The sequence below is a fragment of the Microtus oregoni genome, unplaced genomic scaffold (assembly GCF_018167655.1).
Source record: "Microtus oregoni isolate MIOR12 unplaced genomic scaffold, Mior012 000010F_ref0000083, whole genome shotgun sequence".
NCBI lineage: Eukaryota > Metazoa > Chordata > Mammalia > Rodentia > Cricetidae > Microtus > Microtus oregoni.
In genome coordinates this window covers 48,990,928-49,015,626 of record NW_024543069.1, presented here as the reverse complement: position 1 = coordinate 49,015,626, position 24,699 = coordinate 48,990,928, and the positions used below count along the sequence as shown (strand labels likewise).

The 24,699-nt window shown below is 37.4% G+C and overlaps 1 protein-coding gene across 1 annotated transcript in view; it reads right to left on the bottom strand.

Annotated features, from left to right (window-relative positions):
• The window catches only part of Naaladl2 (N-acetylated alpha-linked acidic dipeptidase like 2), an 835,422-nt gene that overhangs the window by 24,299 nt on the left and 786,424 nt on the right, over positions 1–24,699 (bottom strand). The window contains exon 13 of the mRNA XM_041659204.1: positions 12,869–13,067. Within this exon, the coding sequence (XP_041515138.1) occupies positions 12,869–13,067 (199 nt within the window). The remainder of the gene's footprint in view (positions 1–12,868; positions 13,068–24,699) is intronic.

The following is a 24,699-nucleotide window of genomic DNA, read 5'->3' as shown; positions in this document are numbered from 1 at the left end:
AACAGTTCTACCTGTATTAGAAACTTGTCAGTCACTTTCTTCTGTGTCCTGCAGAGTGTCTGGCAGACTATTTAGTGAAGCAGAAAGCCCAAAGGACTGTCTCACCTTTAGGCCAGTTCAGCAGTCATTTTTCTGTAGGTTCTGCATTTCCAGTTCATCAAGCAGTCCAGGCAAGAGCAGTTTCTTGCCCAAATGCCTACCAAACTCTATATGGAGCCTCTTCAATGACCATTCTCCTCCTCAAGTAGATTGGTGCTGCCAGGAGAAGATGTGTCTCATTGTCATGAAAAGTCCTAAGTTATTAAAACATTTTAAAGGCCATATTCTGAAAATCTCTGAAAGATTTGAAGAATACCTACCTAACTGAAATGTATCTCTATATATCTGGAAAACATACTAACATGACTACAAGCTAGACTATTATTAAATGATCTTTGTTTCTTAATTATACATTACATTTTTAAATGAGCTGCATAAACACAGTACCTTAATAAAGAGCAGAAATATAAGTATATAACAAAATTGATCTTAAATAATTTGTATCAACAAACCAAGAGCCATACCACTACAAATCTCTATAGCATATCCCACTTTAAATGTAAACAAACTTTAAAAATAATAATTTAGGGAATTTGGGCATAGTTCTCTCCAAACTGCTTCCTTTTCTTTGTTGGACAAAGTAATTTTTGGGGTGTTCATGGCAACCTTTGAGGGTCTTGGTCCATCAAAGCACATTAGTCTGTAAGAAATCCATAGGTTCTCATCTTCTATAGAAAGAAAAGAAGAACCTCTTTTCCAAAGCAACATATCCTTAAACCCAAATTTTGAAATCAAGAAACCTTTGTGTTGGTTTATCTTAACAACTTTCAGAATCAAATATTTCTCTGCAGTCAAAACATTCAAAGAAAATACAATAATATACATAATCCAGATTCTCTGAGTATTTTCCACCTTAACGTGGCTTTTTTTTTTATTCCTTTTAATCTATGACTGTCTGTATTTGGTTTCTTTAAAGACATTGTTTGATTTTTTAGACAATTTCTTTTTATACCTCCCTATACTCTTTTTCTTCTCTCTCCCATTCCTACCTACATTGATCCAACAATGTAACCCATTTAGACATCTATGTCTGTCTGAATCTGTCTTTATTATGTATTTGTAATTATTTTCTGTCCAGGAGCACTTAAAATTTTTCTTAAAATGCTAAGCAGTGGCATGATTAGGGCCAAGGCTGCCTTTTGGCTCTGCCCAATCCAACAAGGTGAGGCAGTGGTCGCTTTAGCATGAGCCATGCTCAAACCTCGGGTTTTCAGGCATACATTGGGTTTATGTTACCATTAAGCAAGTTGTAGAATGCTACTTAAAAACCCATTTAACTGCTCGTTGGCTGGACCTCCATAAAGAGCCAGAGTTCATGCTGGCAGGATGGCCCAGGAAGATACTGTTTCAAAACCATGAGGCTTTTTTTCTGCTACTGCTGAATCAGTAAGACCTCTCTTAAAGGACCTGTGGCAAACTGTCAGCAAAATTCTGGCTACTAAGAAGATATGCTTTAGTCTGTTCTTTTGTGTCTAGAATCACTTTATAATCTTTGTCAGGTTTTACATGGATTTATTCAGCCATGTTGGTACATCAATCTGTTGTAGGAGGCTGCTTGCTCATTTCCCAGCTGCCCAGACCCCCAAAATAAGCACACAGAAACTGTATTAATGAAATCATTGCTTGGCCAAACACTATAGAATATTCCTAGCAAGTCCTTACATATTAAATTAACCCATTTCTATTATTTTATATTTTACCATGATGCTCGTAGCCTATCAGCAAGGTTCTAGCTGGTGGCTTGCATCTGTCTCTGGCAGACCCATGGCTTCTCCAGAATCTGCATGCTCTTTTCTTCCAGCATTCAGTTTAGATTTCCCTGCCTACCTGTATTCTGCTCTGCATGGGCCTAAGACAGTTTCTTTACTAACTAATGGTATTCACAACATAAAGAGGGGAGTCCCACATCATCCCCATATCTGTACTTCAGTTTTCCTGCCACTGAAACAGAAGAGTTCCTATTATAAAAGTGAGTGAGGGTTGCCCTGCTTGTTCTTCATCTAGAGAAGACATTGGGCATGTTTTATAGATATAGAGACTGAGATAGCAGGGCACACACAAATGTATCTGGGTTCAGATAGAGAATGAATATTCATCCCAAAGCTGGAACTAAGTATATATAAATATTTAGTCTCTTAACTCATTAAGCTCCTGGCAATGATAGACATGGATTCGTTTGTACTACTTCTAATCTTGTCTCCCCTCAAAGGCCTTTCACAGAACAGCACTGTGCTTATTTCTTCCAACATACAGAAGAAGGAATGCGTAATTGCATCTATGTGTGTGATCTCTCTGTGTCACACACACACATGAGTGTGCAACCACACACACACACACACTTTATTTTTAAGCACTGGGGAAACCATCCTCTCCAAGACTTCATACATATAGCGCTGATCTCCAACCACCTGGCTATAAATTATTTCTATATAGTGTTTTTGCTGTGTAATTTAAAAGTAGCACAAAAAGGTTCAGACAAAACTGGTTCTGAGCCCCGTTGCGCTCCAGTTAGTAGATGTGCATTGAATGTACAAAACAGTGTGATAGTGATGACTCCAAAGCACAAATTGTTCTCATAAATTTTGTTTTTAAGTCTCAAAGAAATTTCTCAGAGATAACTAATTGCTAGCTTACAAAATTGTTCCTCAGAGAGGTTAAAACTCACAGCTGTCACATATATAGAGAGAGCCTAGGTTAGTCCCATGCAGTCCCAATGCATTGTTGTTGGTTCAGATTCTGTGAAATCTGATGACCTTAGTGTATTTGTGGGGCTCCTAACAATAGAGACAGGGTTTATTATTAATGTCTTGGCTGACTTTTGGGAACCTATTCCTCATATTCAATTGCCATTGCCCATCCTTAATACAGGGGGAGGTGTTTATTGTTACTACAACTTGAAATGTTCTGGTGATAACCGTGAGAGGCCTGCCCCTTTCTGAACAGAAACAGAAGAGGAGTACATTGAGCTGGGGTGCACAAGAAAGGGAGGTATGTGTAGAGAGGAGGGTGTGGAGGCTTCAGTCAAGATGTAAAATAAATTGATTAATTAAATTTAAAATCTTTTAAAAATATATGGAAATAAACTATCTTTGCTAAACTTGAGCTGATGAAAGAAACAAAATTTTACCTAGCTATTCCAACCCCAGAATCCATTGTATTAACCACTAATTTATTCTACTTCCAAAGGTGAGTGAGATTAGATAGAACCTCATGTGAAAAATATCAAAGTGTGTTGAGAGGGGTGGTGCGAAGTGCAAGGTGGCTTCATACACTATGAAACCGAAGACATGAGGGTTTGCATCTTTCTGTCTAGCAACTTTCTACATCAGTGAACCTATAAACTGTTTAACACCAGTCACTGAGAACATGTTCATGTGACAAGTCTATGCATCAATAGTGTCTGAACTTATGATTAAAATTCAGAGAAATCATATGTACACATGAAAGAATTTTCATTCATCATAGAATCACATTGATGGTGTCTTTTATGGCAACCCCCCCCCCTTTTTTTTTGTCTTATAGCATCTCAACAGACCCTAATCCAGGTGACTTGAACATATAGACAATAGATGAGTTAGACTTAGGAAATGGGGCTGAAGACCTGAATGTTACACAATAATAATAATAAGCCAGCATAGATGATGGTATAAGGGAAATATTTTTGATAGGTTTACAATAGGTTCTGGTCTAGAATAAAACATAGCATTTCATTTGTTAGTTGAGATGTTTTCAAATTTTTGATAAAGTATTATGAAAGACTGTTTTGAGGTGGGAATAAAACTGATTTTCTCATGACATCTATCTATTTCTGCCTCGGTTTCCTTTATACAGCTGTTTTTCAGTAAGCAGCACAGGGGAGTAATTGTAGTAGGAATGGAATTAAAATATACTGAGAACTGCAGCAAAAAAAGAGAAAAAACCAGACTGAAAGCCTGTAGAAAGTAATCACTGAAAACTGATTTTTTTAAAAGATTACAGAAGTTTGTCTAAGGCATGTGAATGTTTTGTATCCTGTTGTGATACATTGTTTTAGTAGAAACAAAAAACAACAATTAAAAATGAGCTTGGAATTTGGTATATTAATTCTGTTTCTCCTAAAATACAAGAGATTTTTTATCTTAGATAAAATAAAAATATGCAAAAGATACATCATCATAAAGCATATAAATATGTATATTCAAAATAAAAAAAGAATATATACAATGATACACAATGCAAAAGTTTTTGTACATGAGTCAGCTCACCAACTTTTGGAAGTTTTACATTGGGCCCATTGTTTTACTCTCTATTCATGCATTAATCTTTTAGTTCTAGCAGCCACTATTCAAAATACTTTAAAAGAATTATTGTAATCCTTAATACACAGTTATTTTTCATAATCTAAAGAAACCAAGGGTAGATAGAATTAATGACCAGGGAAACAATGATGGGATTTTATTCCCATTCAGACCACGCACACCTCACTAAAAGAAAAGTATAAATCAAGGTAGTCATTACCCTAATCAAACAGCAAACAATAGGTTCTATTATTACTTACAATACTGACTCTAATTAAAACACCATGCCTTGAGTTTGTAGCAATTCATAAATGTTGCGGGGAAGTTGTATTCTATACACTATAAAGTTCTTGAAATTTTCAAAATCAAGTATTTGCCATGAGTGTGCAGCACAGGCATGAGTGTGGGTGTCTGGGAATTAGCTTTTACATCATTCTGGACAATACCCTTCCGTCCTTGCCTAGATAGAAATGAGAGCTAACATTTTCCACAGAAAAGTTGGGAACTTTGTGTTTGAAAAGCACTTTTAACGGATTGCTTGCTCTGTTTACTTTGGTTCAAGGCAGAAGCATCTTGACATTTACACTGCTATTTTCCTGCTTTCAAGGATGCACATGAAAATTGTCTTGCCTTGGCTTAGCTTGAAAATGGTTTTCTGAATTTGCACAAATCCATTCTGGCTATCTCCAAAAGAAGTTCTGACAACATTTTTCATGTGAGCATAAAGCTCATAATATACACATGCACAAACATATACTGTCCCTTAATCTACAAATGCATGGCATTCTTTAAACTATTGAATATGGCCATTATTTGATACTCAATTTTATCTTTCTAGTGTGTGTTATAGTAGTTTCCTATATAGCCCTTCAGTTTATATAAGCAAATGCAGTTGAATATACCATATATTTTGTAAAAATAATAGGATAATTTAAAAACGAGATTTATTTTAATATTTTAAGTTATATTTATGTGTGTTTATGTTCATGTATGTTATGTGGGTGCCCATGTACCACACAGTATATGGGTGGAGATCAGGCAATATTTTGCAGAAATCAGCTCTCTTTTTTTCAACACATGGGTCCCACAGATTGGACTCAGATCATTAGACTTGGCTGTTAGTACATTTAACTACCTCGTCAAACCTAGATTTCTTTTAGAGAAATCTGATGGTTATCTAATAATTTATTACCTCTAGTACAGTTAGAAGATGTTTATTTTCCTTGAGAATTTTTACCTGGAAGGTAACATTAAATACCAGCTCATACTTGTGTTCTTCTCAATTATCCATACTCTTGATATTAAATAAGAGTAATGCAATTACAGTTGTTGACCCTCTAGCTTTCCTTCACAAAGTCATAGTAAGTCTACTTTCCTTTGATGAAATTTCATTTAAACACACTTGGAAGAACAGTCTCTCTCTCTCTCTCTCTCTCTCTCTCTCTCTCTCTCTCTCTCTCTCTCTGTGTGTGTGTGTGTGTGTGTCTGTGTGTGTGTGTGTGAGTGTGTGTGTCTGTGTGTCTCTGTTTGCATGTTATCATAGCATAACAGGAACATCTTGCTTCAGATTTCTTTATGTTACAGTGGTACTCTGAGTAAAACAACCAGGGTACAGTCTACTATACCTAGGTGAAATCAGAACTGGAACATTAAGGGAAGACTGCTTGCTATTCCATGAAGCACTACCCTTGACCAGGGAACTCATAGCAAAGAAGCACAGCAGAAACTGGAGGATACTATTTATCGGCTGGCCTGCTGTGGCTCATGCTTGGCTATCTTTCTTATATAGTCCCAGAACACTAGACTAGGTACCATCCATTGTGGAATGGACCATTCTACATCAATTAGTGATCAAAAATGAGAGACATGCCCAAACACTAATCTTATGTAGGCATTCTTCAATCTAGGCTTTCCTCTCAGATAAGTCTAGGCTGTGTCTAGTTGAAATTAAATGTAACTTTTCTGAGATTTTTCAGTTTATCATTCCTTTAAATGTTTAGAGAAGCTCCAATCAGTCTTTATGCTGATATTCTGTCTAAATGTACAACTGAGAACATGCTGCTGTAACTCATTCTAATGCCTTGGGTTGTTCTTTGACAGAAAGCCTTTGCTATTGGCATTGATGGAGAACATTTTAAAACTCCATATTTTTAACATGTGAAATTTGTAGGTTGAAGATATTTCTGTGTCTATGAAGTGTAGTTCATTCATTTAATATCCAATGAAGGTAAGGCTTAGTAGTCTTCCATTCTTAAGGTTATGTAGGCTGGAGTTGGCTGAGAAAAAAAGAGAAATAATAGAGACACCATAGCAACAAAAACATACACCTAATAAAACAAACACAGTAACTAGGGACAAGTAGGGAATCTTCTGATGTCTGCTAAAACAATATAGAAAGTATAAATTCACAAGATAGTAAATTTCAATCACAAAAAATTGCTAGCAGCATTCTCATTGGGTATCTTCATCACTGCCGTGAATTGTGAGTATTGGGCATCTTTGTCCCTGCATTGACTAGAGTGTATCTGGCATCATTATCAATGCAGTGACTTGTGGGTATTGGGCATCTTTGTCACTGCAGTGACTGGTGGATACTTGGAAGGCGGTACTATTCAGACAATTGATTGGTATTTTTTTTAGCTATATGACAATAAATTAAATATTTATTAAGAGAAAAAATTACTTAAACTAGAATTTAAAGATAGATATCAATGCAGTGATCCTGGAGCAGGGGGAATAATTTTTTTGTGTCACTTAATAAAAATATAATTCTTCCTAGGTAGATAGGGGGAAAAAAAGCTGTGGAGATGCAAATACTATTCGAGTGACAAATAGACACAGAGTAATTGTATAATATTACTTTCATTTTAAAATTATATAGAAGTATAAAGTTCATATATTTATCATACTATGACCTCATTTCCGAAAACTTCTTTCTATTTTTAACATCTCTTGAAGAGTTTCTAGTTATGGAAGCTAAACTAATACTCAGAAATACTGTTTAGCTTCCTGCAGTACATTCAAGCTGAGAACAGAAAACCTCCCTATACAAACCCCTTCCTGCTTCTGACAATCCTAGCTCAGTCCCTCCTACATTAATGTTCTTAACACATTGTGAAAGCCATTCTATCTGAACAAGTTAGACTCTACCAGCACAATACTATATTAAATGCTTATTGTATAGCAAAGTAGCCAAGGCAATTGAACAGAGGAAATATAGACTTCAAGCAAACAGGGTTAGAAATGATATTTCATGCAAATATAAAGGAATTAAAACTATTATGCCAAACATTTTACATTTCACAAAGATGAACTTAAAGTAGCTAGCATACCTAAGCTTAAAATAAAACTGTAAAATTCTGAGAATGCTTCATACAAGGAGATCAAGAAATCTATATAACAGTGGCTTTTATAACCAGATTTTGGAAACCACAGAGTGCTACTGTGTGGATAAATTTATTAGCCTCATTTTATTAATATTAAAACTTATGCTCACCAAAAGATATTGTTATGAAAAGAAGATAAAACACACTAGGAGAAAATATTTCCCAAAGAATTAACTGACAGAAGACTGGTGTAGTAGTTTAAATGTAAATGGCCCCCATAAACTCAGCAGGAATAGCACCATTGGGAGGTACGGCTTTGTTAGTGTAGGCATGGCATTGTTGGAGGAAGTGTGTTACTTTGAGGTTGTCTTTGAGGTCTCATGTCTGTTCAAGTCACACTCATTATCTCAGGTCACTCCTGTTACCAGCGGGATGTAGCCCCTTTCTATTCTCTGCTCCTTCTCCATTACCATGTCTGCTTGCATGCCACAATACCATGGTGATAATAGACTAAACCCCTGGAACTGCAAGCCACTTCAATTAAATGCTTTCCTAACAAGAGCTGCCTTAGTCATGTTGTCTCTTCACAGCAACAGAAACCCTAACTAAGGCAGATAAAGGTACCAGGACCTGAGATATTGCTGTGACCTGACCATGCTTTTGTTTGATGGAATATTAACCTTGGGCCTGTGGATTATAAGGAAAAGCATTTTGACACTTTAAGTGCTGCTTAATAGGCTATTCTACTAGGAATGTGAATGACAATGGTATTTTGTGTGAACTGAATTGTGGGATCCTCCATCGAAAGAATTCAGTAGAGAAGAATGTTAGTATCTGTCCTAGAGATTAGTCTTGTGATATTTTGGTGAAGAATGTGACTGTTTTTTGCCTTTATCCTAAAAGTCTGCTTGAAGTTAAATGAAGAGTTTTTGGATTAATTTCATTGGCAGAGGAAATTTCAAAACAACTTCGTACTTATTCTGTTTTGTGGTTGTTAGTATTAACTCTAATGAAGATTTATAATGAAAAGGAGCAAGGTGAGAAAGGAAAGAATATACAATGTACAGTTTAAAGAGAAAAGGAGAATGGAGAAGTGGAATGTAGCTAAATCCTGTGTCCAAGGAGATAAACAGATTAAGAGATGAAACAAAGGGAATAGTGACTCAGAGCAAGATCCCATCCAGCTAAGTTTATAACACATGAAAAGCAATAAGAGAAAAGATTGAAACTGGGATTCATGGTACATGTCTTTAAGTCCAGCACTGAGAAGACAGAGGCAGGAATATTTCTGAATTTGACGTTAGTCTGATTCTATAGAAGAAATGCCAGGACAGCCAAGCTTAGGTAGTGAAGAAAACCATGGAAAGTAGAAATTTGATAAAACTATAATTAAGGTGGACATGTTCTGGCCCCTGCAAGCAGAAGAACTTGGTAAATTTGGCCAAATGTTTCTGGCTTTAAAGTCAAGGAGTGACTAAGAAAAGCCACTGTGACTTGGCATATGTCAGGGGTGACCCTGAATAGAGGCCTAGAGCAGCCATTGTGTGAAGCTGTGAAAGGGAAGCCTGGATAGCCTTGGAAATCCCAAGGTATTGGAAATATCAGAGCCATGAGATACCTGCCAAGGAGAGCTGCTAACCATGAGTAGAACCAGCCCAAGAAAAAGAAATGTTTTGCAGACAACAAAGCTGAAAGAAGATGGAGATCTGGAGTGTTTGATATCAGACATGGAGATGCAGAATTTGTAATTTGCCCAGCTGGTTTTCAGTCTTGTTTTTGTCCAGTATTTCCTCACTATTCTCTCTCACCTATGTTTTAGAAAGGTATCATGTGGGAGTATGTGACCTTCTTTTTGATTTTGATTTTGATTTAACACTGCTAAATTTTATAATTTTTTTTTATATTTTGCATACCAGTTGTCTAAGTTATGGTTTCTTTGCTGTAAAGATCTATGATCATAGCAACCCTTATAAAGGAAAAACATTTAATTGGATGACTTCCAGTTCAGGGGTTTAGTCATTTTCATTATTGTGGACATGGCAGCAAGCAGACAGACATGGTGCTGGAGAAAGAGCTGAGATTGGAGAAGGCACTACATCCTGATCTTGCAGGCAACAGGAAATGGTTTGAGGTACTGGGCATAGCTTCAGCATATATGAATCCTCAAAGCCCACTTATACAGTGCCACACTTTGTCCAATAAGGCCATACATGCTATAACAAAGCCACACTTCCCAGTAGTGTCATTCCAACTACCACATTCTACTCCCTTGCCACAAAGCTTGTAACAATACCATACTGCAGAGTGCATTTAGTCCATTTTCAAAAGTCCCATTGTCTATCACAGTCTCAACAATGTTTTAAAATCTAACGTTCAAAGTCTCTTTTGAGACTCATGCAATCTCTAACCAGAAGTAAAATAACTCAGTTTTTTTTGTTTTTTTTTTTTTTGATTTTTATTGAGCTCTACATTTTTCTCTAACTCAGTTTTGAAATTGAGCAAAAGACCTGAACCAAAATCTCACTTTAGAAAACACAGGTGAGAATTCATCATAGCAAAGGACAGTGAGCAATAAATGGCATCACTGAATTGCAAATTCAAAAAATAAACATCAATGTACACCTTTCAGCAGAGTTTATTCCCAGGCCACCAAGAGCAAATGTAGGTCAGGTGAGGGATGACAGAAGTGCCATGCTACTCACTGTTGTAAGTGCAGGATTATACACCTACTTTGGAACACAGTTCCTTACAAAGCTATAAATAGACTTTGCCATGGGCCCAGCATTTATCCCAAATAAAGGCATGTTACACATGAATTTCATTAACAACTATAGTCAACATTTGGTAACTGCTAAAATATTGAATCTTAGCTGTTCATTTCTAAATTCTATTATGTGAACTAGAATATGTGATAATGTTTAGAGTTGCATTAGTTAGATAAGGTTTGTTGTGATAATAAGAGTATAAAGTCACTTTTATGGGTATTAGTCAATAACAGACAAATGCTTGCTTTTCTTCTCAAAACACAAGATGAAGTAAGTTGAGTCAATAAATACTACTGAAAGGGTAAGAAAAAGCATGCCATGTAGGTAAGCCATATACACATTGCAAAAATGTTAAGAAGGGGATGTATTCTTCATATAGATACAAGCCTTATTAAATGGGTCGCCAGCATGATTTACCTACTCTCATAAAGACATTTTAAATAATTCTGTCAATAATGTGGTTGGATTTTTAAGCATATATTTACCTGTACTATCATTATATTTTACTAAATCATCTTCTGTCTTCTTTCTAACCCTGCGCTAGAATGCTATCAGGGGAAACGACATTTACTTGAAGTGCCTGCTAAGTTTCAGGGGCTGAGAAAAAGTTTCAGGGAGCATACATAATGCCTTCATATATTATGAAAAAAATATAAATATTATACAGCTTTTTCCAAAATTTCATGATAATGCTTTTATTATAAGAGATTCCCATGTGCTATCTCATTTAATAGATGCAGAAATTAAGATGTGGATCAGTAAGGTTCTTTCCATGTTACTAAGTTTGCTACCAAATACCACTCAAATTTCATGTTCACTTAACAGTTACAGAATCGACACTCATAACCATATTTAAACATGTACAGAAATAGACGTCTACTGTTATAAAGACTGTCATAGTCTTTGGGGAAGAGCAATTTTAGAAACTCTCATATGTAACTAAGATAGCTATACTTTGTATCAATTATTGATTCTTTCCTTTAGCGTATGGCTGTACATGTCATATTTAGCAATTCTAATTATGAACAAGATGGTAGACAAGTGAAAGCCATGAGGAAGTGAGACAATAGGTTAATCAGCACTGAACTTTTCATAAAGAGTCATAAATTTAACACTTAATAAGTATCATTTATAAATGCAAAAATACATAACATGCATATGTAAGATACACATACATATAAAAGTACATATTAAATTATCATGCCCATATACATTATATAAGCACAGACTGTTGCCTTCTGGTTTTCCTTTGGGGAAGGGGCATAGAAAATTTTTACGATGAAAGATACTGACAAAAAAACTGGGTTGGAGTATATTTTTATCTAAACAATCCAGTAACGTTGAATTTTCTTTTACATTCTTACACCAATACTTACCCTGTTTTATATAGTGTTTATTGCCTACCTTACAGAAAGTACATATTTTATTCTTAATAGAAGAATGAATCAATTATACAAAGTATTTAAAATATTCGAAATTGTTTAACATTTATCTCCCCTTTGTTTACTTTCTACTTTGTTTACATCCTAAACAAAGATATTCCACTGGGTTTAGGCACTGTGCCTGAGCTATACTACTGTCTCTAAAAAACCATTGTCTACATAATCTCAGGAGCATTCCTGTTGCCCTCCAACTAAATTGCCCCTACTCTCTTGGTGGTTTCAAGATCCATGGCACCAGAATATTAAATGTGTTTAATATTGTCATAATTTATAGCAAGAAATAATAAGCTCGACATTCTAGACATGTTCTTATTAGTAAAACAGCTGCTTGGCCTATCTCTTGGTATGTTTCACCCCCATGGAAGTTTAGACTACACTTTATTTTCCAATAATGATATCATACTGATATCAATAAAAGATATTTTGTCATGTGTCCATCATTCCATATTTATTAATTTGAACTTTTCTTTGAATGGTGAATCTTAATTCATTTATTTTCCTATTCTACCTATTCTACCTATAACTATTTTATTGTTTTGTTTTTAAAGTGGATTACGTATACAGGCTTAAAATTTTTTAATCAAATCTATCCCCTATTCTTTCTCTCTCATACCACTCTTATCTTCTCCCCACTTTTTTTTTTTTTTGATTTTTCGAGACAGGGTTTCTCCTTAGCTTTTGGTTCCTGTCCTGGAACTAGCTCTTGTAGACCAGGCTGGCCTCGAACTCACAGAGATCCGCCTGCCTCTGCCTCCCGAGTGCTGGGATTAAAGGCGTGTGCCACCACCGCCCGGCTTCTCCCCACTTTTTTATTCATGTCATGTTTGTTCTCACGTCGGTGTGCTTTTCTTAAATATCTTAAAGTGGAATCTCTTTGAAATATTATAATCCTTAACACATTCACGAAGTGAAGTTATGGTTTTGAAGGAAAGACATACACATGGAAGTTTATTTCCTACCTATAAAAACCTGGTGGCACCTGCGTTATAAGAAAGTTCTTCTCCAGGTCTTGAAGGATGTCATTGAGCATTCGGACACGGCTGGGAGCTCTTTCCTTTGGGTCATTAGCAGGCCGCATCTCATCTGACTGGAAGATTTCAGCACTCTCCCTCAGGTGTGATGCCATGGAAAGTAGGTGAGGGACACTGGGCTCATCACCTGGTGAAGATAAATGAGCCCATGTTATGAGTCATTTTACCAAAGGAGCCAAGCAAACATACTATCGTGTCTCTCCTTTATAAATCAGAGAGAACCCTGATGAGAGAATAGTTCTGTCATTTGCTTCCCAAAGAAAGGTTTATATGCTTCAATTAAACACTGATAACATATCTTTTCTAACAAACATACTGTCCATACTTAGGTGTATATTCTATTACATTAAGTGAATGGCTACTCCCTCATGACAGATATATTACTATATTACAAACACTATTTTGAGTTTCATACACAATTATTGTACTTTATTAGGTAAATCATTTAAAATTTACCAAACATTGTTTATAATACAGAAGATGAGATTAATTAAGGTTTGAAAAATAGGTAAGGTCACAAATTATCAAGCAAGTAACATAGTTGAAATGGAACCTTGATCTTGCAGGCTCAGCAGTCCATGCTCACCACAGTACAAATGCATTTGAAGAAAAGAAAAGTAAATGGTAAAATCATGGAGATTCATGCCTGTTTTGCCAGCATTTGGGGGGCAGAACAATTTTGAACTTAAGATCATTCTTGGTTACATAGAGAATATGAATCAATCAAGGCCACAGTCAGACACCATGAAAAGAAATAAATAACCTACTCAGAGTAAAGGGCTGGGAAAAGGCTTCTCATGGACCTAAGAAACAAGCAGGTGTGGCCATACAAATTTCTTAAAAAGTGGACTTCAAACTTAAATAAATCAGAAGAGATGGAGAGGGACATTATATACTCATAACAGGAACTATTCATCAGGATGAAATCTCAATTCAGGATATCTATGCCCCAAATATAAAAGCACCCATGTACGTAAAAGAAACATTACTAAAAATTAAGGCAGCCATCAAACAGCACACACTAATAGTAGAAGACTTCAACAGTCCTCTCTCACCAATGGACATGTCAATCAGACAGAAACCTAATAGAGAAATAAGATAATTAATGGAGGTAATGAATCAATTGGACTTAGCAGGCATCTATAGAACATTCCACCCAAATAGAAAAGAATATACCTTCTTCTCTGCAGCTCATGGAACCTTTTCTAAAATTGACCACATACTCGGTAACAAAGCAAACTTCCACAGTTACAAAAAAATATTAGTAACCACCTGTGTCTTATCAGATCACCATGGATTAAAGTTAGAATTCAACAACAATGCTACACCCAGAAAGCATAAAAACTCATGGAAACTGAACAGTCAACTACTGAACCACGCCTGGGTCAAGGAAGAAATAAAGAAAGAAATTAAAGTCTTCCTTGAATTCAATGAATATAAAGAAACAACATACTCAAACTTATGGGACACTATGAAAGCAGTCCTAAGTGGAAAGTTCATAGCACTAAGTGCCCACTTAAAGAAAACAGAGAAAGCACACGTTGGAGACTTAACAGCCCACCTGAAAGCTCTAGAAAAAAAAGAAGCAGACTCACCTAGGAGGAGTAGAAGAATGGAAATAATCAAACTGAGGGCTGAAATCAACAAAATAGAAACAGAAAACAATCCAAAGAATCAATGAAACAAAAAGCTGATTCCTGGAGAAAATCAACAAGATTGATAAGCCCCTATCCAAACTAATCAAAAGGCAGAGAGAGAATATGCAAATTAATAAGATCAGAAATGAAAAGGGGGACATAACCACAGACACAGAGGAAATTCACAGAATAATTACATCTTACTACAAAGGCCTGTATGCCACAAAACTGGAAAATGTAAAAAAAAAATGGACACCTTTTTACCTAAATATCATATACTAAATTTAAACCAGGAAAAGATGAACAATCTAAATAGACCTGTTAGTCAAGAAGAATGAGAAACTGTTATCAAAAAACCTTCCTACCAATAAAAGCCCAGGACCAGATGGTTTCAATGCAGAATTCTACCAGAACTTCCACGAAGAGCTAATACCTATACTCCTTAATGTATTTCACAATATAGAAACAAAAGAGTCATTGCCAAATTCCTTTTATGAAGCTACAGTTACTCTGATACCAAAACCACACAAAGACTCAACCAAAAAAGAGCATTACAGGCCAATCTCACTCATGAACATCAACGCAAATATCCTCAACAAAATACTGGCAAACTGAATCCAAGAACACATTAGAAAAATTATTCATTATGATCAAGTAGGATTCATCCCAATGATGCAGGGCTGGTTCAACATACGAAAATCTATCAATGTAATGGATCATATAAATAAACTGAAAGAAAAAAACCATATGATCATTTCATTAGATGCAGAAAAAGCATTTGACAAAATTTAACATCCCTTTATGATAAAAGTCTTGGAGAGATTAGGGATACAAGGGTCATAACTAAATATAATAAAAGCTATTTACAGCAAGCCGCCAGCTAACATAAATTAAACGAAGAGAAACTCAAAGCCATCCCGCTACAATCAGGAGCATGACAGGGCTGTCCACTCTCTCCATACCTCTTCAATATCATGCTTGAAGTTTTAGCAATAGCAATAAGACAACATATGGGGATCAAGGGGATTCGAATTGGAAAGGAAGAAATGAAACTTTCATTATTTGCAGATGATATGATAGTGTACATAAACGACCCCAAAAACTCCACCAAAGAACTCCGACAGCTGATAAACACCTTTAGTAATGTGGCAGGATACAAGATCAACTCCAAAAAATCAGTTGCCCTTTTATACACAAAGGATATGGAAGCATAGAGGGAAATCAGAGAAGCATCACATTTCACGATCGCCACAAACAGCATAAAATATCTTGGGGGTAACTCTAACCAAGGAAGTGAAAGATCTATTTGACAAGAACTTTAAGGCATTGAAGAAAGAAATTGAAGGGAATACCAGAAAATGGAAGGACCTCCCTTGCTCTTGGATTGGGAGGATCAACATAGTAAAACTGGCAACTCTACCAAAGGCAATTTATAGATTCAATGCAATCCCCATGAAGGTCCCATCAATATTCTTCACAGATATTGAGAGGACAATAATCAACTTTATATGGAAAAACAAAAAACCCAGGATAGACAAAACAATCTTATACAATAAAGGAACTTCTGGAGGCATTACCATCCTTGACTTCAAAGTCTATTACAGACCTACAGTAATGAAAACAGCTTGGTTCAGTAGTTGACTGTTCAGTTTCCATGAGTTTGTCAGCTTTTTTAAAAAAATATTTATTTATTTATTTAGTATACAATATATGCCTTCAGGCCAGAAGAGGGGACCCGACCTCATTATAGATGGTTGTGAACCACCATGCGGTTGCTGGGAATTAAACTCAGGACCTTTGGAATAGCAAGCAATGCTCTTAACTGCTGAGCCATCTTTCCAGCCCATTTATTAAAATATTTATTTATTATTTAATATTCTGTCTGTGTGTATGTCTGCAGGCCAGAAGAGGGCACCAGACTTCATTACAGATAGTGGTGAGCCACCATGTGGTTGCTGGGAATTGAACTCAGGACCTGTGGAAGAGTAGGCAATGTATACAATGGAAAAAAGAGAGCATCTTCAACAAATTGTGCTGGCAATACTGATTGTCAACCTGTAGAAGAATGAAAATAGATCCATATAATCACCATGCACAAAACTTAAGTCCAAATGGATTAAAGACCTCAATATCAGTCAGAACACACTGAACCTGATAGAATACAAAGTGGGAAGTACTATTCAACACATGGGCACAGGAGACCATTTCCTATGTATAACCCCAGCAGCACAGACATTAAGCGCCTCATTGAATAAATGGGATGTCCTGACACTGAGAAGCCTCTGTGAAGCAAAAACATTGTCGCTAAGACACAAAAGCAACCCACTGACTGGGAGAAGATCTTCACCATCCCTGCAACTGACAAAGGTCTGATCTCCAAAATATATAAAGAACTCAAGAAACTTCACTGTAAAAGGCTAATCAATCCAATTATAAAATGGGGCACTGAGCTGAACAGAGAATTCTCAACAGGAGAAGTTCAAAAGGCCAAAAGACACTTAAGGTCATGTTCAACTTCCTTAGCAATCAGGGAAAAGCAAATCAAGACAACTTTAAGATAACATCTTTCACCTGTCAGAATGGCGAAAATCAAAATAACAATGATAGCCTTTGCTGGAGAGGTTGTGGAGGAAGGGGTACACTCATCCATTGCTGGTGGGAATGCAAACTTGTGCAACCACTTTGGAAATCAGTGAGGTGGTTTCTTAGGAAATTTGGGATCAACTTACCCCTGGACTCAGCAATACCACTCTTGGGAGTATACCCAAGAGAGGCCTTATCATACAACAAAAGTATATGCTCTACGATGTTCATAGCAGCATTATTTTTAATAGCTAGAACCTGGAAACAACCTAGATGCCCTTCAAGGAAGAATGGATGAAGAAAGTATGGAATATAAACATATTAGTGTACTACTCAGCAGTAAAAGACAATGACTTCTTGAATTTTGCATGCAAATGGATGGAAATAAAAAAACCTTATCTTGAGTGAGGTAAGCCAGACCCAAAAAAAGAACATGGAATGTACTCACTCATAGTTGGTTTCTAGCCATAAACAAAGGACATTGAGCCTATAATTAGTCATCCTAGAGAAGCTAAATAAGGAGAACCCAAAGAAAAGCATATAGGCATCCTCCTGAATATTAACCTTAATTAGGCGATGAAAGGAGACAGAGACAGAGACCCACATTGGAGGACTGGACAGAAATCTCAAGGTCCAAATCAGGAGCAGGAGATAGTGCATGAGCAAGGAACTCAGGATCACGAGGGGTGGACCCACATACTGGGACAATGGGGATGTTCTATCGGGAACTCACCAAGGCCAGCTGGCCTGGATCTGAAAAAGCCTGGGATAAAACAGGACTCGCTGAACACAGTGGACAATGAGGACTACCGAGAACTCAAGAACAATGGCAATGGGTTTTTGATCCTACTGCACGTACTGGCTTTGTGGGAGCCTAGGCAGTTTAGATACTCACCTTACTAGACCTGGATGGAGGTGGGTGGTCCTTGGACTTCCCACAGGGCAGGGAACCCTGATTGCTCTTTGGGATGATGAGGGAGGGGGGCTTTATTGGGGGAAGGGGAGGGAAATGGGAGGCGGTGGTGGGGAAGAGACAGATATCTTTAATAAATAAATAAATTAATAAAAAAAAGAAAAGAGCTTGGTATTGGCATAAAAACAGAGAAGTCAACCAACCGTATAGAAGACCCTGATTTTAACCCACAAATGAGCTAAAAGTATACAATGGAATAAAGAAAGCATCTTCAACAAATGGTGCTGGCACAACTGGATGTCCACCTGTAGAAGAATGAAAATAGATCCACATCTATCACCATGCACAAAACTCAAGTCCAAATGGATCAAAGACCTCAATATCAATCTGAACACACTGAACGTGATAGAAGAGAAAGTGGGAAGTACACTACAACACATGGGCACAGGAGATCACTTCCTATGTATAACCCCAGCAGCACAGACATTAAGGACAACATTGAATAAATGGGACCTCCTGAAACTGAGAACCTTCTGTAAAGCAAAGTACATTGTCACTAAGACAAAATGCCAACCCACTTACTGGGAGAAGATCTTCACCAACCCCACAACAGACAAAGGTTTGATCTCCAAAATATATAATGAACTCAAGAAACTAGACTTTAAAATGCTAATTAACACAATTAAAAAATGGGGCACTGAACTGAACAGAGAATTCTCAACAGAAGAAGTTCAAATGAACAAGAGACACTTAAGGTCATGCTCAACCTCCTTAGTGATCAGAGAAATGCAAATCAAAACATCCTTGAGATATCATCTTACACCTGTCAGAATGGCTAAAATTAAAAACACCAATGATAGCCTTTGCTGGAGAGGTTGTGGAGGAAGGGGTACACTCATCTATTGCTGGTGGGAATGCAAATTTGTGCAGCCACTTTGGAAATCAGTGTGGCGGTTTCTCAGGAAGTTTGGGATCAACCTACCCCAGGACCCATCAATACCACTCTTGGGAATATACCCAAGAGATGCCCTATCATATTACAAAAGTATTTGTTCAACTATGTTCATAGCAGCATTATTTGTAATAGCCAGAACCTGTAAACAACTTAGATGTCCTTCAATGGAAGAATGGATGAAGAAAATGTGGAATATATACATATTAGAGTACTACTCAGCAGTAAAAAAACAGTGACTTCTCGAATTTTGCATGCAAATGGATGGAAATAGAAAACACTATCCTGAGTGAGGTAAGTCAGACCCAAAAAGAGGAACATGGGATGTACTCACTCATAATTGGTTTCTATCCATAAATAAAGGTCACCGAGTCTATAATTGTGATCCTAAAGAAGCTAAATAAGAAGGTGAACCCAAAGAAAAACATATAGTCATCCTCCTGGATAGGGGAAGTAGACAAGATTACCGGGCAAAAAAATTGGGATCTTGGGGGTGGAGTGGGATGGGGGTAAGGGGAGATGGGGAGAGAAAAGTGAGAAGGGGAGGATGGGAAGAACTTGGGGAAATGGGATGATTGGGATAAAGGAAGGGTGGATAGGGGAGCAGGGAAGCATATATCTTAATTAAGGGAGCCATCTTAGGGTTGGCAAGAGACTTGAACCTAGAGGGGCTCACAGGTGCTCAAGGCGATGACCCCAGTTAGTTCCTTGGGCAGCTGAAAATAGGGAACCTGAAATAGCCATATAGCCATACTATAGCCATACTGATGAATATCTTGCATATCACCATTGAACCTTCATCTGGCGATGGATGGAAATAGAGGCAGAGACCCACAGTGGAGCACTGGAACGAGCTCCCAAGGTCCCAATGAGGAGCAGAAGGAGGGAGAACATGAGCAAGGAAGTCAGGACCGTGAGGGGTGCACCCACCCAATGAGACTGTGGGGCTGATCTATTGGGAGCTCACCAAGGCCAGCTGGACTGTGACTAAAAAAGCATGGGATAAAACCGGACTCTCTAGCCAGGCGGTGGTGGCGCACGCCTTTAATCCCAGCACTCGGGAGGCAGAGGCAGGCGGCTCTCTGTGAGTTCGAGACCAGCCTGGTCTACAAGAGCTAGTTCCAGGATAGGCTCCAAAACCACAGAGAAACCCTGTCTCGAAAAACCAAAAAAAAAAAAAAAAAAAAAAAAAAAAAAAAAAAAACGGACTCTCTGAACATGGTGGACAATGAGGGCTGATAAGAAGCCAAGGACAATGGCACTGGGATTTGATCCTACTTCATGTTCTGGCTTTATGGGAGCCTAGCCAGTTTGGAGGCTCACCTTCCTAGACCTGGATGGATGGGGAAGGACCTTGGACTTTCCACAGGGCATGGAACCCTGACTGCTCTTGGGACTGGAGAGGGAGTGGGAGAGGAGTGGGGGGAGGAGGAGAGGAGTGGGAGGAGTAGTAGGGATACGGGAGGCTAGGAGGAGGAGGAAATTTTTTTTTCAATAAATAAAAAGGAAAGAAAGAAATAAAAAAATAAATGAAAGAATGAATGAATGAACCTAGATGCCCTTCAACAGAAGAATGGATGAAGAAAGTGTGGAATATATACATATTAGTGTAGTACTCAGCAGTAAAAAACAATGACTTCTTGAATTTTGCATGCAAATGGGTGGAAACAGAAAACACTATCCTGAGTGAGGTAAGCCAGACCCAAAAAGAGGAACATGGGATGTACTCACTCATAGTGGGTTTCTAGCCATAAACAAAGGACATTGAGCCTATAATTTGTGTTCCTAAAGAAGCTAAATAAGAAGAGAAACCCTGTCTCGAAAAAAAAAAAAAAAAAAAGAAGAAGAAGGTGAACCCAAAGAAAAACATATAGTCACCCTCCTGGATATTCGTCTTCATCAGGCGATGAAAGGAGACAAAGACAGAGTCCCACACTGGAGCACCAGACTGAAACCCCAAGGTCCAAATCAGGAACAGAAGGAGAGAGAGCACGAGCAAGGAACTCAGGACCCCGAGGGGTGCACCCACACACTGAGACAATGGGGGTGTTCTATCGGGAACTCACCAAGGCCAGGGGGCCTGGGTCTGAAAAAGCATGGGATAAAACCGGACTCGCTGAACATAACGGACAATGAGGACTGCTGAGTAGTCAAGATCAATGACACTGGGTTTTGATCCTAGTGCACGTACTGGTTTGTAGGAGCCTAGGCTGTTTGGATGCTCACTTTACTAGACCTGGAAGGAGGTGGGTGTTCCTTGGACCTCCCACAAGGCAGGGAACCCAGACTGTTCTTTGGACTGATGAGGGAGGGAGACTTGATTAGGGGATGGGGAGGGATATGGGAGGCAGTGGAGGGGAGGAGGCAGAAATCTTTAATAAATAAATAATTAAGAGAAGAAAAGACTGTCTATTCTTATAATGTGATATAAGATATAACTTTGGGCTTTAATTTCTTCAGTAATAGTTTTTGATAATGCATATTTGAAATATATTTTTGACTTTCAAAATATCCCAGAAATCATCATATGTACTGCTATGTTTGTTTCATTTGTTTCTCAGAAAGCATTCTTTGTTTTCTTTCCACTTGTTGAGCAGCTTATTAATGGTGGTAGCAAAGCAGTCCCGGGTCTTTTGCACAAGAGAAAAGCCATAATGTGTCAGTAGACTTGGACCTTTGGCCAAGCCTAGCTGAGTCTGGTGCCATGTTCTTACCCCCTCGTATCTAAGTTATATTTGTAGCACTGTTGACCCTCTGAATCTTTAACTGTCAAATAAATATATTAACATTATTACTGCATAGCTTTTTTATGATGTTCAAGTGAATAATACATGCCAAGTACTTCCCTCCAGGTAAGCAAATGTTATTTGAAAACATGTATGTTAGACTTTTATGATAGAAGTGTCTATGATCATCTTTCTGTAGGGCAATAGCTACTGTCATTCTTAGGCAATTTGAGACAAATCAATACAACAAAATCAACACGTCAGTGCAGTTACTTCAAGTCAAATTGATGCAGAAGTATAGATATATAGAGTCTAAGTTGCTGTATTAGTAGTATGGCAAGGGAGCAGGAAGATATGGGCATCCTTTTAAGGTTTTCATTGTGGAGAGGTTTGGGTTAGCACAGAATGATCATGATCACAAAAGAACATTCTACTGTGGAGGAAGTCCAAGATCTTCAGCTTGGACAAGATCCTTGAACAGCTGGTATTTGTATAACCTCAGTCTTTTTGCTCTGTATGTTTTATCTCATTGTGGAATTCAGACATCTCCTTCATATGCTACTGCACTCATTCTGCCCCTTGATAATTTAAGAAATACTATAAAGATACTGTAGTAATGAACATCCATGTTAGTGACAGAAATAATTCATTAAATAGATCTTCACAAAATTATCTACTACTATCATAACTTTTAGAATCTAGTTGAAGAAACAAACTACATAATTGTTAAATGAACAAAGTAGATTCAATTAGGGGGGTTATAAAAAGTTCAAAACAAACTAGAATCATGTGAAAGAAAATTCAACAAATTCTCCCATTTTCATGTCTTTTTACCTCAGAGAGGAGAGAGATTAAGAGAGGGAATGGGAATGAAGAGAACCAAGTTATAAGCATGTATAGAATGGTCAAATGATATATTTTTGTTCCACTTGATGTTTAGGGATGAGTGAGTAGGCCAGAGGACAAATTCTAGAAAACAATTCTCTCCTTTTTCTTGTACACCTTGGGGATACAACAACTCAATTCATCAGGCTTAGCAACAAGTGCCCTAACTTGCTGAGCCACCACATTGGCCTAAATTAAAAAAATATAAAACAGCAATAATTAATTGTATACAATGTACAAAAGCTTTTACAAATTGGTTTAAAAGAAGTACCCTCACAAAGTATAAAATCTCTGAAGTATCATATATTTACATATGTTAAGCTTTTATAGAAAATACATGAGAGCTGAAGATAAATTTTAAATCATTGCTCACAAATAATGATATGGTTCATTCAACTGCAGAAGTCACTGTGTTTGAACACATTCTGTTTTACTGTGCATTCCATAATGATTAATTTTTGTATTTGCTTTCACAGAATTTCATGAGGATAGAGTTTTGTTCATTTTGAAAATCAAGTACCAAATAACTTAGGGGAAATTTAGGATGGCATGTCTCTTCTTAAATTGTGATGATTCGCCAAAGCTAGTGCATAAAAACTCAGACTATCTTTGCACAAAGAAAAGTGAGATGGATAAGCACATTAGAATTCACTGAAATTGAAAGAGTGAGCAAAGAAAATAACAAGTCTGACATCTTTGAGATTCTTCCTCTTAAGAAAGAAAAAAATCTCTTCTGATCTACCATCCAATACAGAATTGAAGGCATTACTACAAAATCAAGTGAGACAAACTGTACCATTCTCTCTTATTTAACTTTAAATGAATTTATCTTTTATGGTACTGCAGAGTACTGACAGCTTTCTGAACTGCTTAGTTCCAGAAAAAGAGAGTGGCAATCTGCCTGACACACAGCAGGCATTACTTCCAGAGTTCAGGGAATGAGAAGCAGCTCTACACGTAAGGCTCACCCAATCTTTTCAGTGTATAAGTTATGCTTCAAGGAACCTTAGCAGTCATCTCCCTGTCAATCAATTAGAGCTTGTCATTACCTTTATTTTTTTTTAATTTATTTATTTATTAAAGATTTCTGTCTCTTCCCAGCCACCGCCTCCCATTTCCCTCCCCCTCCCCCAATTAAGCCCCCCCCCCTCAGCCCGAAAAGCAATCAGGGTTCCCTGTCCTGTGGGAAGTCCAAGGAAACCCCCACCTCCATCCAGGTCTAGTAAGTTGAGCATCCAAACTGCCTAGGCTCCCACAAAGCCAGTACGTGCAGTAGGATCAGAAACCCATTGCCATTGTTCTTGAGTTCTCAGTAGTCCTCATTGTCCGTTATGTTCAGAGAGTCCGGTTTTATCCCAGGCTTTTCCAGACCCAGGCCAGCTGGTCTTGGTGAGTTCCCAGTAGAACATCCCCATTGTCTAAGTGTGTGGGTGCACCCCTCATTGTCCTGAGTTCCTTGCTCGTGCTCTCTTCTCCTTCTGCTCCTGAATTGGACCTTGGGGCTTCAGTCTGGTGCTCCAATGTGGGACTCTGTCTCCATTCATCGCCTGATGATGACTAATATCCAGGAGGGTGACTATATGTTTTTCTTTGGGTTCACCTTCTTATTTAGCTTTAGAAATGATACAGTCTTTACAGACTAATAATGAACAGGTAGCTGACAGGATTAATACCACTGAAAATCAAGAGTTACCTGAAAAAATTAATACTATTGAAAATGGTAACATTAATTTGTCACACAAAATTGAATCCACATCTAAGGATACAGAGAAATTATCTGAAAGAATTCATACTATTTAATTTGAGAATCAAAATTGTTAAAAAAGTTATGATAGGTTAGCAGATAGAGTATTTTTCCAGGAAGGCAATCTGCACACTGTCCAAATAATGTCCAAAAAATGAGATGTTATCTTTAAAGGAAAAACTTCAGATCTAGGAATCACATGTGTAGAATGAGAACTAGGTAACTCAATGAAATCACTAGAAATATATACAGGCTTTACAAAGACAATAGTAAAAAGATTTGGGACTATTGAGGAAAATATTTGAGCAGATGAGCAACA